Source organism: Aotus nancymaae, unplaced genomic scaffold (genome assembly GCF_030222135.1).
Source record: "Aotus nancymaae isolate 86718 unplaced genomic scaffold, 86718_ANA_hifiasm-v0.15.2.pri h1tg000092l, whole genome shotgun sequence".
NCBI classification, from domain to species: Eukaryota; Metazoa; Chordata; class Mammalia; order Primates; family Aotidae; genus Aotus; species Aotus nancymaae.
Window position 1 is genome coordinate 2,451,894 of NW_026988507.1, and position 16,543 is coordinate 2,468,436.

The window sequence follows — 16,543 nt, forward strand, 5'->3', positions numbered from 1 at the left end:
CCCACCTCAGCCCTCCCCTGAGTTCTGCTTTCTGCTGCAGGTGGTGGGGGTGGGAGTATAGGGGGGTGCCGCTGCCCTGGTAACAGACAGAGGGGCATCTTGGAGGTAGTCAAACTTCAGGTCTCACTAGAGTGAGAACAGACGCACGGTACAGGACAAGCATGTGAAGATGGGGGAGGTGGGGGAGGGAGGTGACACTGGGTAAGACAGGGACAGAAGGGACCATGGGTGGAAGGGTTGGTAATTCGTGACAACTTGGGAGCCATAAACTTTATCTTCTACGTAGGGTAAAAGTCCAGATATATAGCTCAGCTTCTCTGCTTGTTAGGGGAGAGATTAAAACAAGTCATTTCTCCTCATCCCAAGAAGTTTTGGAAGAGTTTTAGAAGCCACAGACAATGGGTGGGGTGGTCAGTTTTTTTTTTTCCCGACTCAGCAAAATTGTGGTTTTCTGGGCAATGTTTGGGGTGGAGCTTTTGGGACTGAAAGCAGGCGTCCTGCCCTTCACAGCACCTCCCCGGGGCCTGAAGCTCTTCCAATTTTCCTAGATTCTCTAGTGACTATACTAAAGCCAGGTACAATTCCAATAATAATAGCTAAGATATAAAGCTTTTGGTGTGCCAGGCACCCTTCTGGGTGCTACTCAGAGATCAGCCCATTTGATCCCCATACAAGACCTGAGACTCAGGTATTATCATGTTCTTATTTGTAGATGAGGAGATGGGAATGGGCTCTGGGGGGATCTGAGCAGTGGTCAGGTGGCCAGGGGTATCAGGCTGGCCCAGGTGGCTGGACAAAGCCAAGAGGTCTGATCCCAAGGATCCCAAATATCTCAGAGCTGGTAGGACCTGGGTTTGTGGTCCTACCTGTGACACAGTGCTGGAAGAGTCTGAGTGATTCAGAGATCACATTGGTCCAGAAGGAAAATAAGCCTGGCCACCCTGGATAGGGGTAGGTGGTTGGGCCTTAAAGAGGTTTGCCTGAGTGAGAGTGGCTCAGGCCTATGTGGACTTGGGCTGACGGTCCCAGCATTAAGACAGATGCTTAGCCTGGAAGGAGGCATGCTGGAAGCTGGGCTTGGGAATTGCTTGGAAGCAGCTCTGTTCTGCTGTCCTGAGATGCTTTTTTTTTTTTTTTAAGAGAAAATCCCATTTAGCCATCAGCTCCACTAGCACTAGCAGTAGTTTGAGTCTCCCCAAAGAAGGATTGGACCTACTCTCTCCCTTTGGGGCTACTCCAGTTTTTATTTCTTTGTCTCCAAGTCACTTGAACAAATAGCCGCCTTTTCTCATCAACTTTTGCCTGTAGCAGATAACCTTGGGAAGTACCCCCACGTTAGGGTCCCAAGAAAACCCACCCAGAGTAGAGAAAGCTCAGGCCAGGCATATCCCACTTCCCTCTAAAGTATTCCCTGTCTTGAGTCCTTGTTTATGTCTCTGGCCACAGAGGCTAAAGCCAGGAGCTGGTTGGGCAGGAGCATGTGAGTGACCCTTAGTGACCTTTTTGTTTCTCTGTATTGATTGTAAGGATGTAGTCACTGCTGAGTGGTCCTGCTGCAGTCTGCATCAGGCCTCCTACGGGGAACTCTCAGCCCCAGAGGGAGAGTACACACCCCTCCATGGCCCATTCCTACCCCACACCACACTCTTGCCTGGAAGCTGCTCAGGCAGGCGGCTGGGGGTCCTGGACTCAGCCAGGTTAGAGGTGAGAAAGTACACTTCCTTACCTTGTGGTCTTGGACATGTCACTTCCTCTCTGATGGCCTCAGAAGAGAGTGAGAAGAGATTGAGGCCATCAGAGAGGAAGTGACATGTCCAAGGCCACATAGTGGGAGTGTACTTCTCTTCTCTTGTTTTTATTGACTTTCTTAGAATTTTTTTCTTTTTATTTGTAGTTGACACATAATAATTGTACATATGGAATACAGAGTGATATTTCAAAATGGGTATACAATGTGCAGTGATCAAATTAGGGCAATTTGCGTATCTATTGCCCCAGACATTTATCATTCTTTGTGTTTGATCATTCAAAATCCTCTCTCCTAGCTTTTTGGGACTATAAGGTAAATGATGGTTAACCACAGTCACCCTGTGGTGTTGCAGAAAACCAGAATCCATTCTTCCTGTCCAGCTTCCCCTCCCTGCTACCCTTCCCAGCCTCTAAATACCCACGGTTTTATTTTCATGGTCTCCATTTTTTCAGTTGTAAAATCAGAGAGATTGGACTGCAGCTTCTAAATGGGCCAGGCCCCTATGCGTCACCAGCCACTCTCCAGCAGTGACGGGCATAGCCTGCCTGTTACCTGGCGAGCAGTAATCAGCCTAGAAATCTTGTTGACAAAGCTGAGGGCAGAGTTTCCACTGGAAAAAAGCAGCTTGCAGGAATAATTATTGATAAAAAATGGAAATCTATCTAAGTAAGCCGTGTATCTTCTGCCCCACTGCCTGAGGCCTCATGGACTCCCAACTCTGAGTCCCGCCACACTCAAGAAGTTGTTAGAGCTCCCCAGAGTGGCCTTGGTGAATGAGTGTGTAGCCTGGTTTCCATGGAGTGACCCCTAGCCCTGTGGTATGGTTTGGCTGTGACCCCACCAAATCTCAACTTGAATTGTATCTCTCAGAATTCCCATGTGTTATGGGAGGGACCCAGGGTGGGTAATTAAATCATGGGGGTTGGTCTTTCCTATTCTGTTCTAGTGATAGTGAATAAGTCTTATGAGATCTGATGGGTTTATCAGGGGTTTCTGCTTTTGCTTCTTCCTCATTTTTCCCTTGCCACTGCCATGTAAGAAGTGCCTTTCACCTCCTGCCATGATTCTAAAGCCCTGAGGCCTTCCCAGCCATGTGGAACTGTAATTCCAATTAAACCTCTCTTTCTTCCCAGTCTCGGGTATGTCTTTATCAGCAGCCTGAAAACAAACTAATATACCTTGATACTGTAGGAGGTGTCAGTCCATGGCTTTTATCAGGTTCTCAAAGGTGATCCATAGTCCCAAAAGGGTTAATGAAGAACCAGCTTCGGGGTAAATTCCTTCCTGCAACTACTGTGTCATCAGCCGCTGAATTTCCCATCCTTCAGTCAGTCATGACTGGTGAGCCTCTTAAATGTTCTTAGAGGTCCTTAGAGCTGGGTTGCTGGGGCCCAGCCTCCTCTGGAAAGAGCCAAGTGGCAGACAGAGGAGGCGGCAGGCCTGCTGGGAGCACACCCAGCACTCAGACTGCGCCATGGCTCTTTCCATGGAACGGACACTGTTCTCTCCCGGTGCAGGGCACAAAGGCGGACGCCGTCCGCGCTACCACCTTAGTCGCTCTTCTTGTGGGGATCATGATCAAACCTGGGAAGCTGATGGGGTCTAAATCAATATTAAGTGTAGCCCAGGCTATCTGCTGCTGCTTCTCCCCTCGAACCTCACTCACAACATAAGCATTGTAGAGTTTTCGATTTTTATGATAATTTTCTGACTGATGGAAGTGAAGTGTCTTAGGGCTTATGTTTTAGAAAAGTCTAAGTGTCTGAGAAAAAGGGATTCTTTTTCTTTTTAATTTTTCTTTTTCTTGAGACGGAGTTTCACTCTTGTTGCCCAGGCTGGAGTGCAATGGTACGATTTCTACTCACTGCAACTTCTGCTTCCCAGGTTCAAGCAGTTCTCCTGACTTAGCCTCCCGGTTAACTGGGATTACAGGTGCCCGCCACCACACCTGGCTAATTTTTGTATTTTTTTTAGTGGAGACAGTGTTTCACCATGTTAGCCAGGCTGTTCTCAAACTCCTGACCTCAAGTGATCTGCCCACCTCGGCCTCCCAAAGCGCTGGGATTACAGTGGGAGCCACTGTGCCTGGCCAGGGCTCTTTTTCCAATGTGCATATGGCACCATATAGTGGCCCCCTAAACCCTCCTCTAGAGCTCCTGTGTGAATGGCCTAGTAGGTTTGTCTAATATGGCTGCAAAGAGCTGTCTAGGAGCAGCCATTGAAAGCTACATTGAAAGACAGGGACTGTTCCATCTGTGCATGATAAAGAGCTTTCTAAGCATAGAGTCATCCAAAGAGAGTGGATACCGTGGGGGGTGGCTCTGCACTAGCAAAATTATTCAAGTATGGGCTAGAAAACTGTTTGGCTAGAATATTATCGAAGGAATTTAAGATGATTGGCCTAGGTGGTGCTGTTGCCTTCCAATCTTGAGATTTTCTGAGCTGAATGTTATCTATTGGGTTTTGCTGTGAACATTGTGGTCTGTAGAAAATAATTTCCAATCATTCTTACCTATGTTTAAAATATGTGTGTATGAAGGAGCTGGGGGAGACAGTCGGGGCAGGAAGTAGTCTGGATAAGTTCTATTTATACAGTAAACCGTCTCCCTTTCCCCTTATTATCACTGTGTTCCTGGTCAACTTCTGGGAGGTCCTGAGATTGTTGTGGACAAAGAAAGTGGGTCGTTGGGGATGGTGGAGAAGGAAGAGAGGGTATCACCTTAGCTGGCCATAATGTTGTTATGCCTGAGTTATGTACCAGAATAAAGAGATGACGAATAAAAAGTCAGGTAGGTCATGCAGTGCTCAGCACTCGATGAGGCAGAGTTTAGGGGTAACGAAACGAAAAATAGCATGCCAAGGGTGTGCACACACAAGTACCTGTGCAGTTGTGGCTGGCGGACACACAGGCATATCTTCTACTGGGAAAGCCCAACATGTGGCTGACTCTATGTGCCAATTTTAGGAAGAAGAAGAGTTGTCTCCTCCTCTGTGGGGAAGTATCTTGGCTTTCCATTTTTTTCTAGAAGGAATGGGAACTTTGGAACAATGTCAACAATTAGAAAGCCCAGTTTAGATCATTCCAGCCCCAACCTGGCAGAGAGAGGACCCCTCTCCTGGGCTCCACTTCTCACTGGGGTTGATTAGGGGTCACATCTTTTGTGCCCTTCCTGCTCATTGGCATCTGAGGATGAGTGAGTCTCACTCACTGAGACATGGATGTTGGGGTTCATTTGGTTACTGAGGGGTCAGGGAGAAAGCTTCATCTCATTTAAGGCCTCCTTGCCTGGCATGGCTCACACCTGTAACCCCAGCTACTCGGGAGGCTGAGGTGGAAGATTGCTTGCGTCCAGGCATTAGAGGCTACAGTGAGCTGTAATTGTCCAACTGCACTCTAGCCTGGGTAACAGAGACCTTTTCTCTTAAAAACAAAGAAAAACAAAGTACTTCTCATGATGGGAATTCCAGTCTTGGAGTTGCATGCTCTCAGAGCTAGAAAAGACATTAGTGGTCACAGCTTTACCACCTTTGCGGGGTGGGCAGTCCATGTGGAGTTAAACTGAGCCACAAGGGACTTTGATTTTTGTCTTTCCAGGGCTCTGCCCAGGACACTTGGCAGTTGATACCCTGCAAGACTGCCGTAGGCAAGACTACCTGGGGATACCCATTTAACAGAAGCTGCTGCAAGATGGGGCTGCCTGTGGTGTGGGCTGACAGGCAGACGTGTAGGAGAGGCAACGGTTGTGGCTTCAGTGACTGGAAGGAAATATGTTATCTTCTCATTTCTTGCTAAGGCAAGGTCAAGACTAGGGTCAGGGTCAGGCAGAGGTTTTGATGTGGGATGCAGGCCCTGGAGGGATGGAAGCCAGGGGCTTTCTACAGAGTTGAGCTCCTCCCCCTCTGCTTCTCTGAGGCTCAGGGCTAGGGCTTTGGTATTTCAAAAGCAGAGTCAGGAGAGGGTTGCTCTGGGGACGGTCCCAGAAAAAGCAATGGGATGTTCTATGTACTCAGAACACGAATTGCTGATGGTGTGGGCATGTGACGTGGCAGAGGGCAGGTCTTAAGCAGTTTTTCCACCTGTCCTATGTCTTTGCCCCACTTTCCCATAAGCTTGCACTTGGACTTAGAGGCTGAATCTAGGATCTCTCTCCTAAAAGGACCGTCCAGTACTGGAAAGTTGAGTGAGGAGGAGAGGCCCATCTATTGAATGGGATTTTCCCAGCTGAGAGGGGCTGAATCCTGGGAAAGTGGATGGATCCTGGCTGAGGCCTGCCATCCCTTGGCCTGGGGATCCTTGGAAGGAAAAGAATAATCCTCAGGTTCTTCCCTCATGACCTGGGGATTGTTCTCTGCATTGTTCCCTACTTAGTGGAAATAAAAGGTGTCCAGGGCTTAGGGTTGCAGAAATGACCCCGAGCTAAGCTACCTAGATTTAAATCCAGCTCCAAAGACAATCACCTTCTCTGTGCCTCAGTTTCCACCCTTAAGATAGGGGTAATAACAGTACCCACTGGAGGAGGCTGCTGTGAGTGAAGTGAATGAGTACACAGAAAAATGAGGAGCAGGGCCCAGTATGGAGCAGGAGGCATCTGCTCTGATGATTATCATTGGAAAAAAACCCAGTTGGGGACTGCAATCAGCCTCGTTTGGCCCCAGGCACCACCCTTGCCTGGCTGTGGGACCCTGGGCAAGTGACTCAGAGTGCTCTGAACTTTGACTTTGCTTATCTGGAAAGTAGGACTGCTCCCTGCCTCATAGAACTGTTGTGAGGACTAAATGAAATAATGTATGCAGAGCTTAGCAGGCCTGGCATGTAGTAAATACTCCAGAAATATGTTTTTTTAAGTTCCAGGGTGATGTTCTACCTGGATGTCACCTCTGACCTCTGAAAACCACAGGGACTGAGAATAGGAAAGCAGTGCTCCTTTCTGCACCCACCTTGCCCCACCTCACCTTGCCCCCACCTCACCTTGCCCCCACCTCACCTTGCCCCCACCTCACCTTGCCCCCACCTCACCTTGCCCCCACCTCAACTTGCCCCCACTTCACCTTCCTGAGCACCGCCTGAGGAATTAATAAGGCCTGAGGGGGAACCCCGCAGAGTGTGGTCAGCTAGGAGGGACTTGGGTAGTGGGAACAGAGTGGGCAAAGGAGGGCTTGGGTTGGGGGTATGTGGCAGCATGTCTGTCCCCAGCAGATACTTCCCACTGCCCACACTTCTTGGGGGTTGGCCAGCCCAGCTTAGGTTATCTCAGCCCATTGTCCACTGGTGTTTTCCTCGGATGCTCCCTGGGAGCTGGCAGTGCTGGAAGGGGTGGCAAATGTGCTCAGCTGGCTCACAGTTCTAGGACTGGACCCAGGTCTTGGAAGCCCCTTGAGCTCTCCTACTTCCCTTCTTAGGCCACTGGAAGACAGAGATCGCCAAAGAAAGACAAAAGCTGGGGTCTAGACACACCCCATCTGGAGTTCGGCTTAGAGGCCTTTGCCAGGGTCACCTCCTGTTGGCATCAGAGAAGGAAAAGTGTGTGTGCGTGTGTGTGTGTGTGTGGGTCTGTCTGTCTGTCTGTCCATGTCTGCAGGTGGACAAGCAGGGCTGGGTGTCTGTGGAAGTGGAAAGGGTACAATTCTGCCAGTCCCTCCTTGCTGGCCCCCCTGCCAGCTGCTAAGATCCAGAGTCTGGGCACCAGAGTCAGCCCTACTGCAGGTGGGGTGTTGAGCGTGTCTGGGGAAGAGCTAAAAGTGGCAGAAAACATCCTGTTTGAAAGCAATGCACTGCTGTATTTAACCCCTGCAGCACCTGCTCCGCCTACACCGTCTCCACAGACAGGAGATCTCAGACACCTGCCTTTGAAGCTGTCCCAGAATGCCAGGGCTGTGGGCTGCCTTCCCAGCCTGCCCCATTCCCAGCTCCTGTGTGGCTCCTCGCCGCCCTGCCTCAGGCAGCCGTCTTCTTCCCGCTCTCAGTACTGGGCCACGTGGCCCAGTTGCTTTCCTTCCCGAGCTGCCTACAATCTGGAGATGGAAGGGGCAGTGGGAGTGCGGGTCTCCCTAGGGAAAAGGCCCTTCCTCCTTCCTGACATCCTGGGCTGTGAGAGGAGAAGTACCTAGGCGGGAGGCTGTTTCCATACCACCCCTTCCCACTGCTTCTGCTGCTCCCTGCCTTGCGGGAGGGCCATCCTGGCTGCTGCCCAGCCTCCGCCCCCACACCCCTGCCAGTGATGACATGGCACGCCTGCCCCCAACAAGCCACTTCTGATTGCAGTCCCTGATCTGCGGACTAAAGTCACTGGAAAGAGCTTCTCATGCCCACTTCCTTAGAGACTGTCAAGGCGGTCAGTGCTCTGCCTTAGATAAAACATTTCCCCTTCTTCATTTCAGAAGCCTTTGGGACTGAAGCGTCTGTGAGACCTCGTAGAAGAGCACCCGGGGGCTGCACTTATCTGCCCCTGCTCCTTCAGGTAGGTGTTCCTCAGCAGCCACAACTTCCCTGGCTTTCTGCTTTCAAGGGGCAGGGATGGGTCATAAGAAGGTGGTTGGCAGGGGGAGGAATGGATACTACCCAGGATTTTGCAAGGTGGGTCCTGGGCCAGCAGAGTCTGCAGTTGAGATGCAGGAGTATGTGGGGTGCAGGTGGGAGTTCAGAGAGGGGCTCAGGAGATGAGGCTCGCTAGCTCTGGCCACGATCCTGGTGGGCTCTCCTGTGTGTCTGATGTTACCCATCCAGCCTCCATCTCCTCTTTCTCTCTCCTGACCTCTGTAGTCTCTGCCTGTCACTCCTGGGATTTTCAGCTCTCAGGGCGCAGAGGCTTGAGCTTCCTCTCCACATGTGGACTCTGGTCCTGGGCACTGGTTTCTTGATAGCAGCAAATAAGCCCAAGCAGGGTTGGGTCTTGTGTCAGCTCCCCTGAAGTGGTCCCGTTCACTGTGGGTCTCTGGCTGCTCGATCCAGCCTTTCCAGCCTTCACCCCCAGCATGGAGACTTCTGATGTCAGGACAGCACCTCACCCCACTGCAGGCCTGTCCCGTTGCTGTGCTGTGGTAGGATGTTGTTCCAACTCGCTTGCATCACAGCATCTCCACATGAGCCCGTGTGATGTTGAACCCTTGCTGGACTGATTTAACAGATATTTCTTCCTACCCACCATTTGATTTCTCTGTTTTCCATGAAATCTGCCAGATGCTTGGGAGCCTGGATGACCCAGACTCTGTAGCAACACCACGATGACTCGGAGCTGCAGCATCTCAGCTGACCCAGGGTTAAGCCACAAGCATCCTGGACGGTTTCTATTACCCCACAATGGCCTTGGGCCTCCGGGATGCTGGCCACATCTTAGATGTGTGCTATGTTCTAAAACCTGCAGACATCAGCTTGGACTTGGGATGCTCTATGGGGTATGGGGACAATGTTGATAGACCCACAGGCACTTTTTCTATTTTTAATTGTTTTTAAATTATGAAATATTTGATATATTCAGAAGGGCATGCAAGCACAGATGTACAAAACACAGATGTAGTGTTTTGATAATAATAATGAGAAGAATAAGATACACATACTCACTACTCAAAGAAATAGAATACTGCTACTACATAATGCCTCTGCACACTCTTTCCTGATCTCATCTCTCCAAGGGTTCCTGTTAATCATTCCTTTGTTCATTTTTTTCTGAAGTTCAGGAAGTACCTGTGCAGGCTTGTTACAAAGGTATATAGCATGCTACTGAGGTTTTGAATATGAATGAATTGTCTTCCAGGTAGCAAGCATAGTCCCCAGTAGGCCATTTTTCAGCCCCTGCTCCCATCCATTTGCATTCCCAGTGTCCACTGTTCTCATCTTTATGTCCATATGTACACGATGTTTAGCTCCCACTTAAGTGAGAACATGTGCTATTTGGTTTTCTGTTTCTGTGTTAGTTTCCTTAGGATAATGGTCTCCAGCTGTATTCATGTTGCTGCAAAGGACATGATTTTGTTCTTTTTTATGATTGCATAGTATTTCAGGGTATATATACCACATTTTCTTTATCCAGGCCAGAGTTGAGGGCACCTGGGTTGATTCTGTGTCTTTGCTATTGCTGCAATGATTTTTGGTTTTTTTGGAAAGTGTTTCTCTCTTTATATATAGGTATATATTTATACTTGCTAAACTTTACTGTATGTATACTTGCTAAACTTTAACATATACATTAAAGTATGTATTAATGTATATGTAATATATACATTAATGTATACATAATATACACATTAATGTATTATCGTATATGCATTAAAGTTTAGCAAGTATAAATCTAGCTGTGAAACAAATTAGCAGTAGTGTTACTATTATTATTAGGAGGGTTCAAAAGCAATTGCAGCCTTTGCCATTATTTTCGATGCCCAAAACCACAATTACTTTTGCACCAACCTAATACATTAAGGTTTCCAGACAAAGAAAAGCTAAATGAGGTTAGGGAGTCTCTGAGGTCTGTCTGTGACTGGGATTCCCTGTCCCTTTGGGACTGACAATATTATATTCTTGCTTATCTGCACCACTTTCTTCCCTTGGCATGAAGCTCTTTGGGAGATTTTTAAGGAATGTTTAAAATTCATTTTGCAGTAGTAGTTTCTAGAGATGTCTTAAGGTTTGGGCTTCTCTGGGCCTCATTTGTAAAGGGGATGATGACCATGGCAGCTACGCCATGGAGTGATATGAAGATGAAGTAAGAGAAGCTTTGATATTCCAAACCCTGCATCAGGGATTATGGGCCTAGCCATTGAAAAGTGGCTCAGAGCCACTCAGGAGCCCCCAGGATCTGCCTCTGTCACCCAGGGGCAGGAGGAAATGGTGCCCTGGGGTGGAGTGGGCTCTTGTCCCCTCTTTTTCCGGGCATTCCCTCTTATTTTCCTTCTGACATGAAGGGCCCTTTGCCTTGGGTCAAAGGGGTAATTTAAACCTGTAATAACCCTTGCAAGGATTTAGATAAAATTAGGAGAACTGGGAGGCAGGAGGGTCTGAAAGCATTTTAGGGCAGTCTGAGGTATCCCAGAGTCATCCCTGAGCCTGGCAGTAGATGGGATCAGAGTCAGCAGGCAAAGCCGAGGGCCCAGTTTGGGCTAATGGAAGTCAAGCCCCTGCTTCCTGAAAAGCCTTCCCAAAGCTGTGCCTTCCATTCCCTCTGTCTCTTCTCCTTTTCCTCAAGTGTGAAATCCACCTCTAGATAATAATGCCTATTTATAAAAACTATCTCTGAAAACACAATTAATTGCGTGGGACTCACGTGACTCAGAAGGGCATTCAAAATAATGTTTTAAGTATTATTGCCAAAAAAAAGTGGGGGAAAGTATCTTGAAATTTTGATCATCTTGGTACCAGAACACTAGGGGCATAGGCCTGTTAGTTCTGAGCTTTATGGTTGTGAGCAGCTGGGGCTGGAATGACCAGGGCTCTGGCTTGGACACCTAAATCCTCAATTCCCCTCACCCTCAAGAGGAGGAGACCTGAGGGTTTCTCTCCACATGTGAGGTACTGAGGTTGCGGGAGGACTCTCACTTTCCCTTGGAGGGGGTGTTGGGCAGGGTAGAAGCCCCTGACCTGGTTCAGGCCTGTGCCTGAAGCAGAGCTGGTACCAGCGGTATGCGTGGGCTCATTCATATGATCCTTACACCCTGGAAGTAAAGTGCCTCTTCCAATGCAGACAGCGGGGGCATACAGAGGTGAACCACCAAACCCAAATTAGCCTGGCAGATATAGCATCTGAAACCAGGCAGCTGATTCCAAGCCGTGCTGTAAGCCAGCTGTGTAGGGAGAACCATATGTGAAGGCTCCAAAGGCACTGTGCTCAGGCCTCGGCCCGGGGGACACGCCCACCCTTGCTGAGCTCCCTGGTGCTGGAGGGTGGGGGCGGTGGGATGACTCTGCGGGGCGGGTGGCACCAAGGATGCCAGCTGGCCCTGGCACTGACTCTGGCTCTGGCCATGGCCTGTTTGCTGTTCTTACAGGGATGGAGGCAATGGCGGCCAGCACTTCCCTGCCTGACGCTGGAGACTTTGACCGGAATGTGCCCCGGATCTGTGGAGTATGTGGGGACCGAGCCACAGGCTTTCACTTCAATGCTATGACCTGTGAAGGCTGCAAAGGCTTCTTCAGGTGAGGCTTCCTCCCAGGCTCTCCCCAAGGGAAAGGAAGGGAAAGGAACCAAGGCGTTTCCATGAATGGAGCTCCTGCATTTTCCACGTCTCCTTCCTTACAATGTCCATGAAACATGCGGTGCTCACAGCCACAGGAGCAAGAGACTCTGAGTGGTATCTTCTTCCCCCTCCCCTCAGCTCCAGATGTGTCTTCTGACTCACTTGGAAATCGCTTTCCTGAGGTTGCTGTGTGGGTCTCTATCTTTCCGTTACCCCTGAGACCCACAGCCTCCTGCACCAACCCGTGTGTCTGTCCTTCCAGAGTGAACCTCCTCCCTGTAGATTATCACAGCTTCCTCAACTAAAAGACAGGCATGCCTTTGGGGAAAGCCCAAGAGCTTGGCTTCAGAGCTTGCCTTCCCATCCAATGCAAACTGTTCCTTGGAACAAGGGAAATGGCACCTCTTGTTGGGTCATCACGATCTGTGCCCATAGCTTCACCCAAGGCTTGTTTGTCCTTGGACTGAAAGCCAACCTTGGAACACCCAGGCAGTGTCAGGAATGTACCTGTATTCCTGTTTGATCAGGGCTAGTTTCTCTACGAGCACGCTCCCCTTGCATAGCTCAGGCTTACAGGTGTGAACGGTGTGAGAAAAGCATTGGAAAGCCAAAGAAGGTTCCCATCCAAGGCCAGGGTGAAAGGGTGGGAAAGGGATAGATTGGGGCAGGAACTGGGAATTGTGAGAAATTAGCATTTGGCATGTATTAGAGAGAGAGTAGCCTGAAAGAAGGCAGCCAAAACAGAGCTTCTGTCTAGCTGTCTAGACTGGAGCAGGGTATGGCAGGGCTCTAACCATCAAACAAGGAAAGCGCAAATCAAGTCCAGACGAGGATGCCGAGATTGGCTTGGTTGTTGTCTAAACTGGAGCACTCTCCTTGCCTTGGGGGGCCCAGTGAATTCAAGTCCAGGTGCTTTTGTGGGACTCTCAGTCAGGAGCTTGGGGGCTCTGTGTCAACACAAGCTCCAGATTCACCTGCCCTCTGCCCCAGGAACCAGCAGGCCCAGAGTTTCATGGCCTTGAGCAATTGCTGGGCAGCGGGGTTTCTGTGGGTGCTAATTGCCTGTTTGGCCTGGCGCTGGCTGCCCGCTTGGCTTCCAGGCAGCCTACTCCCCAGTTTGGGAGCCAGACCAGAAGCGTCGCTGGCTCTAAGTTCTTTTTTGCCAGTGCTTGGGTTTGAGGTCCACACATCCTGCAGAGTGGGCCTTCTAGAGCCCTGGCTGTGTCCCAGGTGACTCCTGGACCCTTTCCTGCAAGGTCCTGGGACTCGGGGGGGCTGCCTTGAGTGCTAATGAGAGGGGGATCTAACGCACACCTCAGGGCCTGCTTCCTACCATGAAACCCGTCAGAAAGCTGTGGCCTCAGGTGCTGGCCGTGGCAGTAACTTATGGGATGTCCTTGCTCAAATGGATGTCCTTGACATCTCTAGGCTTTAGTTAACTCAACTAATGGCATGCATGTATTGATATCCACCCCCTCTGCTACATAGCGTTAACCCGAGGATTGATGAGACAACATGTAAAAAAGTGCTTTAAAAAACACTTTTTCAGTCTGATGAAAAAAGCTGAGATGTTTTAGCCTGATGGGCCACTAATGCTGCCCTTCGTGGAACCATGCTCTCATAAAATAAGCAGCGTCACAGCTGGTCAGCCAGCCACTTTCCTTGCGTGTGTGTGTGTGTGTGTGTGTGTGTGTGTGTGTTTGTGTATGTGTTTAAATTTTTTTAAATAATGGGGCCTCCCTACGTGGCCCAGGCTGGTCTTGAACTCCTGGGCTCAGGTGATCCTCGCACCTTTACCTCCCAAAGTGCTAGGATTATAAGCATGAACCACCATGTCTGGCCTTGTGTTTCTTTCACTCATTCCCTCACCAGACTTGAACAAGCATTTATCATCTGGCATAAGGCTAGGAGCTGTCAATATGGAGATTCCCACCAAAGGTCATATCTTGCCAATCTGCAACCAAAACATTTGGTTATGGAGTCTCTACCCCCAAATCTACTCTCTCCTCCTAGGCCTCCTTCCTGCTGAGATCCAGCTCTGGGAAATGAGGCTCTTAGATGCCAGCTGGTTGGGTGGTGACATATTGGAGGGCAGTTCCTCACTGGAGTGGTTCTGACTGCTGTGCATCTGTGGTTGCTGCTGTCGGACACACCACTAGGCTGGGAATCCTCAGGACAGGACCATGTGAGGCATCTGGGTGGAAGGAGGGCAGGTCCTGTCATGCCCCAGGCTGAGTGTGGAAGTTGGCAGAATGAACAAGGACGGTATGTTTGTAATCTGTGTCACCACAGACTGACAGAGCATCTGTGTTGCTTGTGGCACATGATGCCACCGTAATCCACCCTCATCCCACCTCAACAAGAGCCCTTAGAGTCTGTTGCTGGCTGATGGCCACAGCCACTCCCTGCAACGCCTGGCACTGTGGGCTGCAGGCTGCTTCTGTCTTGTTGCCCTGTCCTCGGTCTACCTTAGATCTTTACTGTCCCTGTCTTGATGACTAAGCCAGGCTGTTACATTCTAAAGAGTCAATATGTCTGTCATTTGCTTGAGGTTGTGGATGAAAGAGAATGAGTGTGGTTATCTATGGATTGTCCAAGATTAATGTTCAGAAGCTTGGATAGAGGAGGCCAGAATACTTGGAGAGGGAAGGTCACTGAAGCTGTCAAGAAAGACAGCTGCAAGGTTCTGAATTTTGTCTGATATATAAATAAACACACACGTGCATACACACGCCCACACACACAGTCAGTCCTCATTATTCATGGATTCTGTATTTGTAAATCTCCCCACTTGCTAAAATTTACCAAAATAAATACTTGCAGCCCTTTTGTGGTCATTTATGAACATGTGCAAAGCAGTGAAAGGTTCGCACGACTTGGCACCTTATCTTCCAAGCCGAGGTCTTCACGATCTATTTAGTGCTATGTTTTTTGCCTTTTCGTGATTTTTGTTGTCGACTTTGCTGTTTAAAATGGTCCCCAAGAGTGGTGCCGCACCATTGTCTGGTGTTCCTAAGTGCAAGGCCATGATATGCCTTACAGAGAAACTGTGTGTGTAGACAAGCTTCCCGCAGACAACAGTACTGCTGCCTGTCTGTTCCATGTTAATAAATCGACGATATCTATTGAATAAGATATCTTTAAACAGAAAAATCACATAAGCCAAGGTTATGTGTTGATCGGTTGATGAAAATTTTGTGACCAGAGGTTTGTAGAAATTTTACCTTGTGTTTCCTCCAAGAGCAATGGTTCAACATTTACTAATCCAGTGTCCACAGTGACTTCATAGACCAAAACTACTGTGAATAATGAGAATCAGGTATACATACATCATTTCTCCTCTTCTCCACCCCTGATGCCTGCTTCTCCTTTGCCTCATCCAAATTTTATTTGGAAGTTTTCCATCTGGTCCAAATAGTTGCTTGAAAACCCTCTGGTCACTTAATCTGTTTGTGAAACTCTGACCCCAGGAAGCAAGGACAGTGTCAAGGGTCTGTACCTTCTCTGTGGTGGGCTCTGCATCCTTGCATCCTTGGGAACACAGAAATGACAGCAACCAAGTCTTTGCTCTCAAGGAGCTTCCTTGATCCTTTCCTGGTAGTTATTGGTAGACAGCATTGCTTGAAGCTTGGGTCACTGGCTGTTTTCCAAGCCCTGGAAACCAGTAATCCCATCCCATTTGACCATTTAGTATTTGGTTTGGCCTCTAAGATACTTAACTAAACTGCTCCAGGAGCAAGTTGCTATCATCCCAGCAAGTCAAAGACTCATAATCTAACTGAAGGGTGATGAAGGTTAGAGAGGGACCACAGTTCTATTGATCTGTGGTCAGGCATTAGAGGCCATTGCTGGTCAATTCCTCCTCCAAGCTATTTCATGTTGCTTGTGCTTCCTGTTATTCTGGAATACAGGGACATCCTCAGAGAAAGGTGATATTTCCAGTGTGAATAAAAGGTTGGCATGGGCAGGCTTGTAGATGGTCAGACACCTCTTGGCTATATGTTAACAACTAAGGCATAAGTAAGGGCCAGAAGAGGAAAAATATTTGGAATAGATCTATTCCGAATTATATATATAGTGGATGATCCATATATGTATATGCATGTGGATGAATATGGTCATGGATGGCTTCATCCGGGATCTGATATAAAGGGAAAGGTGTAATGGACAGAGAAGAAAATCAGAGGAGCCCCTTTGATGAAGAGAATGAAGGTGGATGGTGAGGTTTAAGAGCTGATCCTGGAAGGCAGGATGAGAAACAGGTTATCATTTGCCTGCTTATCTTGTCTTCTTCCTCCCTGTTGGGATGCTTTAATCAGGACGCTGTGCAGCTGTGTGCTACAAACTACAGGCTAACAAAGACAGTGAAGAGAGGTGTGTTTTTGCTTAGCATCTCCAAGGTTCTTGAGGACTTTGTTAATTCTGGGTCATGTGGAGTGCAGGGGGCAAAAGGTAGGCTGGCGAGGATCCAGGAACATGAGGAATGTTCTGGCATTCAGGAAGGTCACCCTGCTGATATTTGTAGCTCTTCTAGAAACCTGATGTGAAGGGAAGCAGAGAAATAGGGCAGATGTCCAGGAATTTAAAACCTAAACTGCTTAAAGGAGAGAAAATAGAGAAAAAGGGAGG

The 16,543-nt window shown here is 48.8% G+C and overlaps 1 protein-coding gene across 2 annotated transcripts in view; it reads left to right on the top strand.

Annotated features, from left to right (window-relative positions):
• Positions 1-16,543, top strand: part of VDR (vitamin D receptor) — a 60,957-nt gene that overhangs the window by 13,631 nt on the left and 30,783 nt on the right. The window contains exons 2-3 of one of the 2 annotated variants that reach the window (XM_064369868.1): positions 8,129-8,208; positions 11,726-11,873. In XM_064369868.1, coding sequence (XP_064225938.1) covers positions 11,728-11,873 — 146 coding nt within the window. In that variant the 5' untranslated portion in view covers positions 8,129-8,208; positions 11,726-11,727. Of the gene's footprint in view, positions 1-8,128; positions 8,209-11,713; positions 11,874-16,543 lie in introns of both variants that reach the window. The other variant, XM_064369869.1, reaches the window with a different exon arrangement.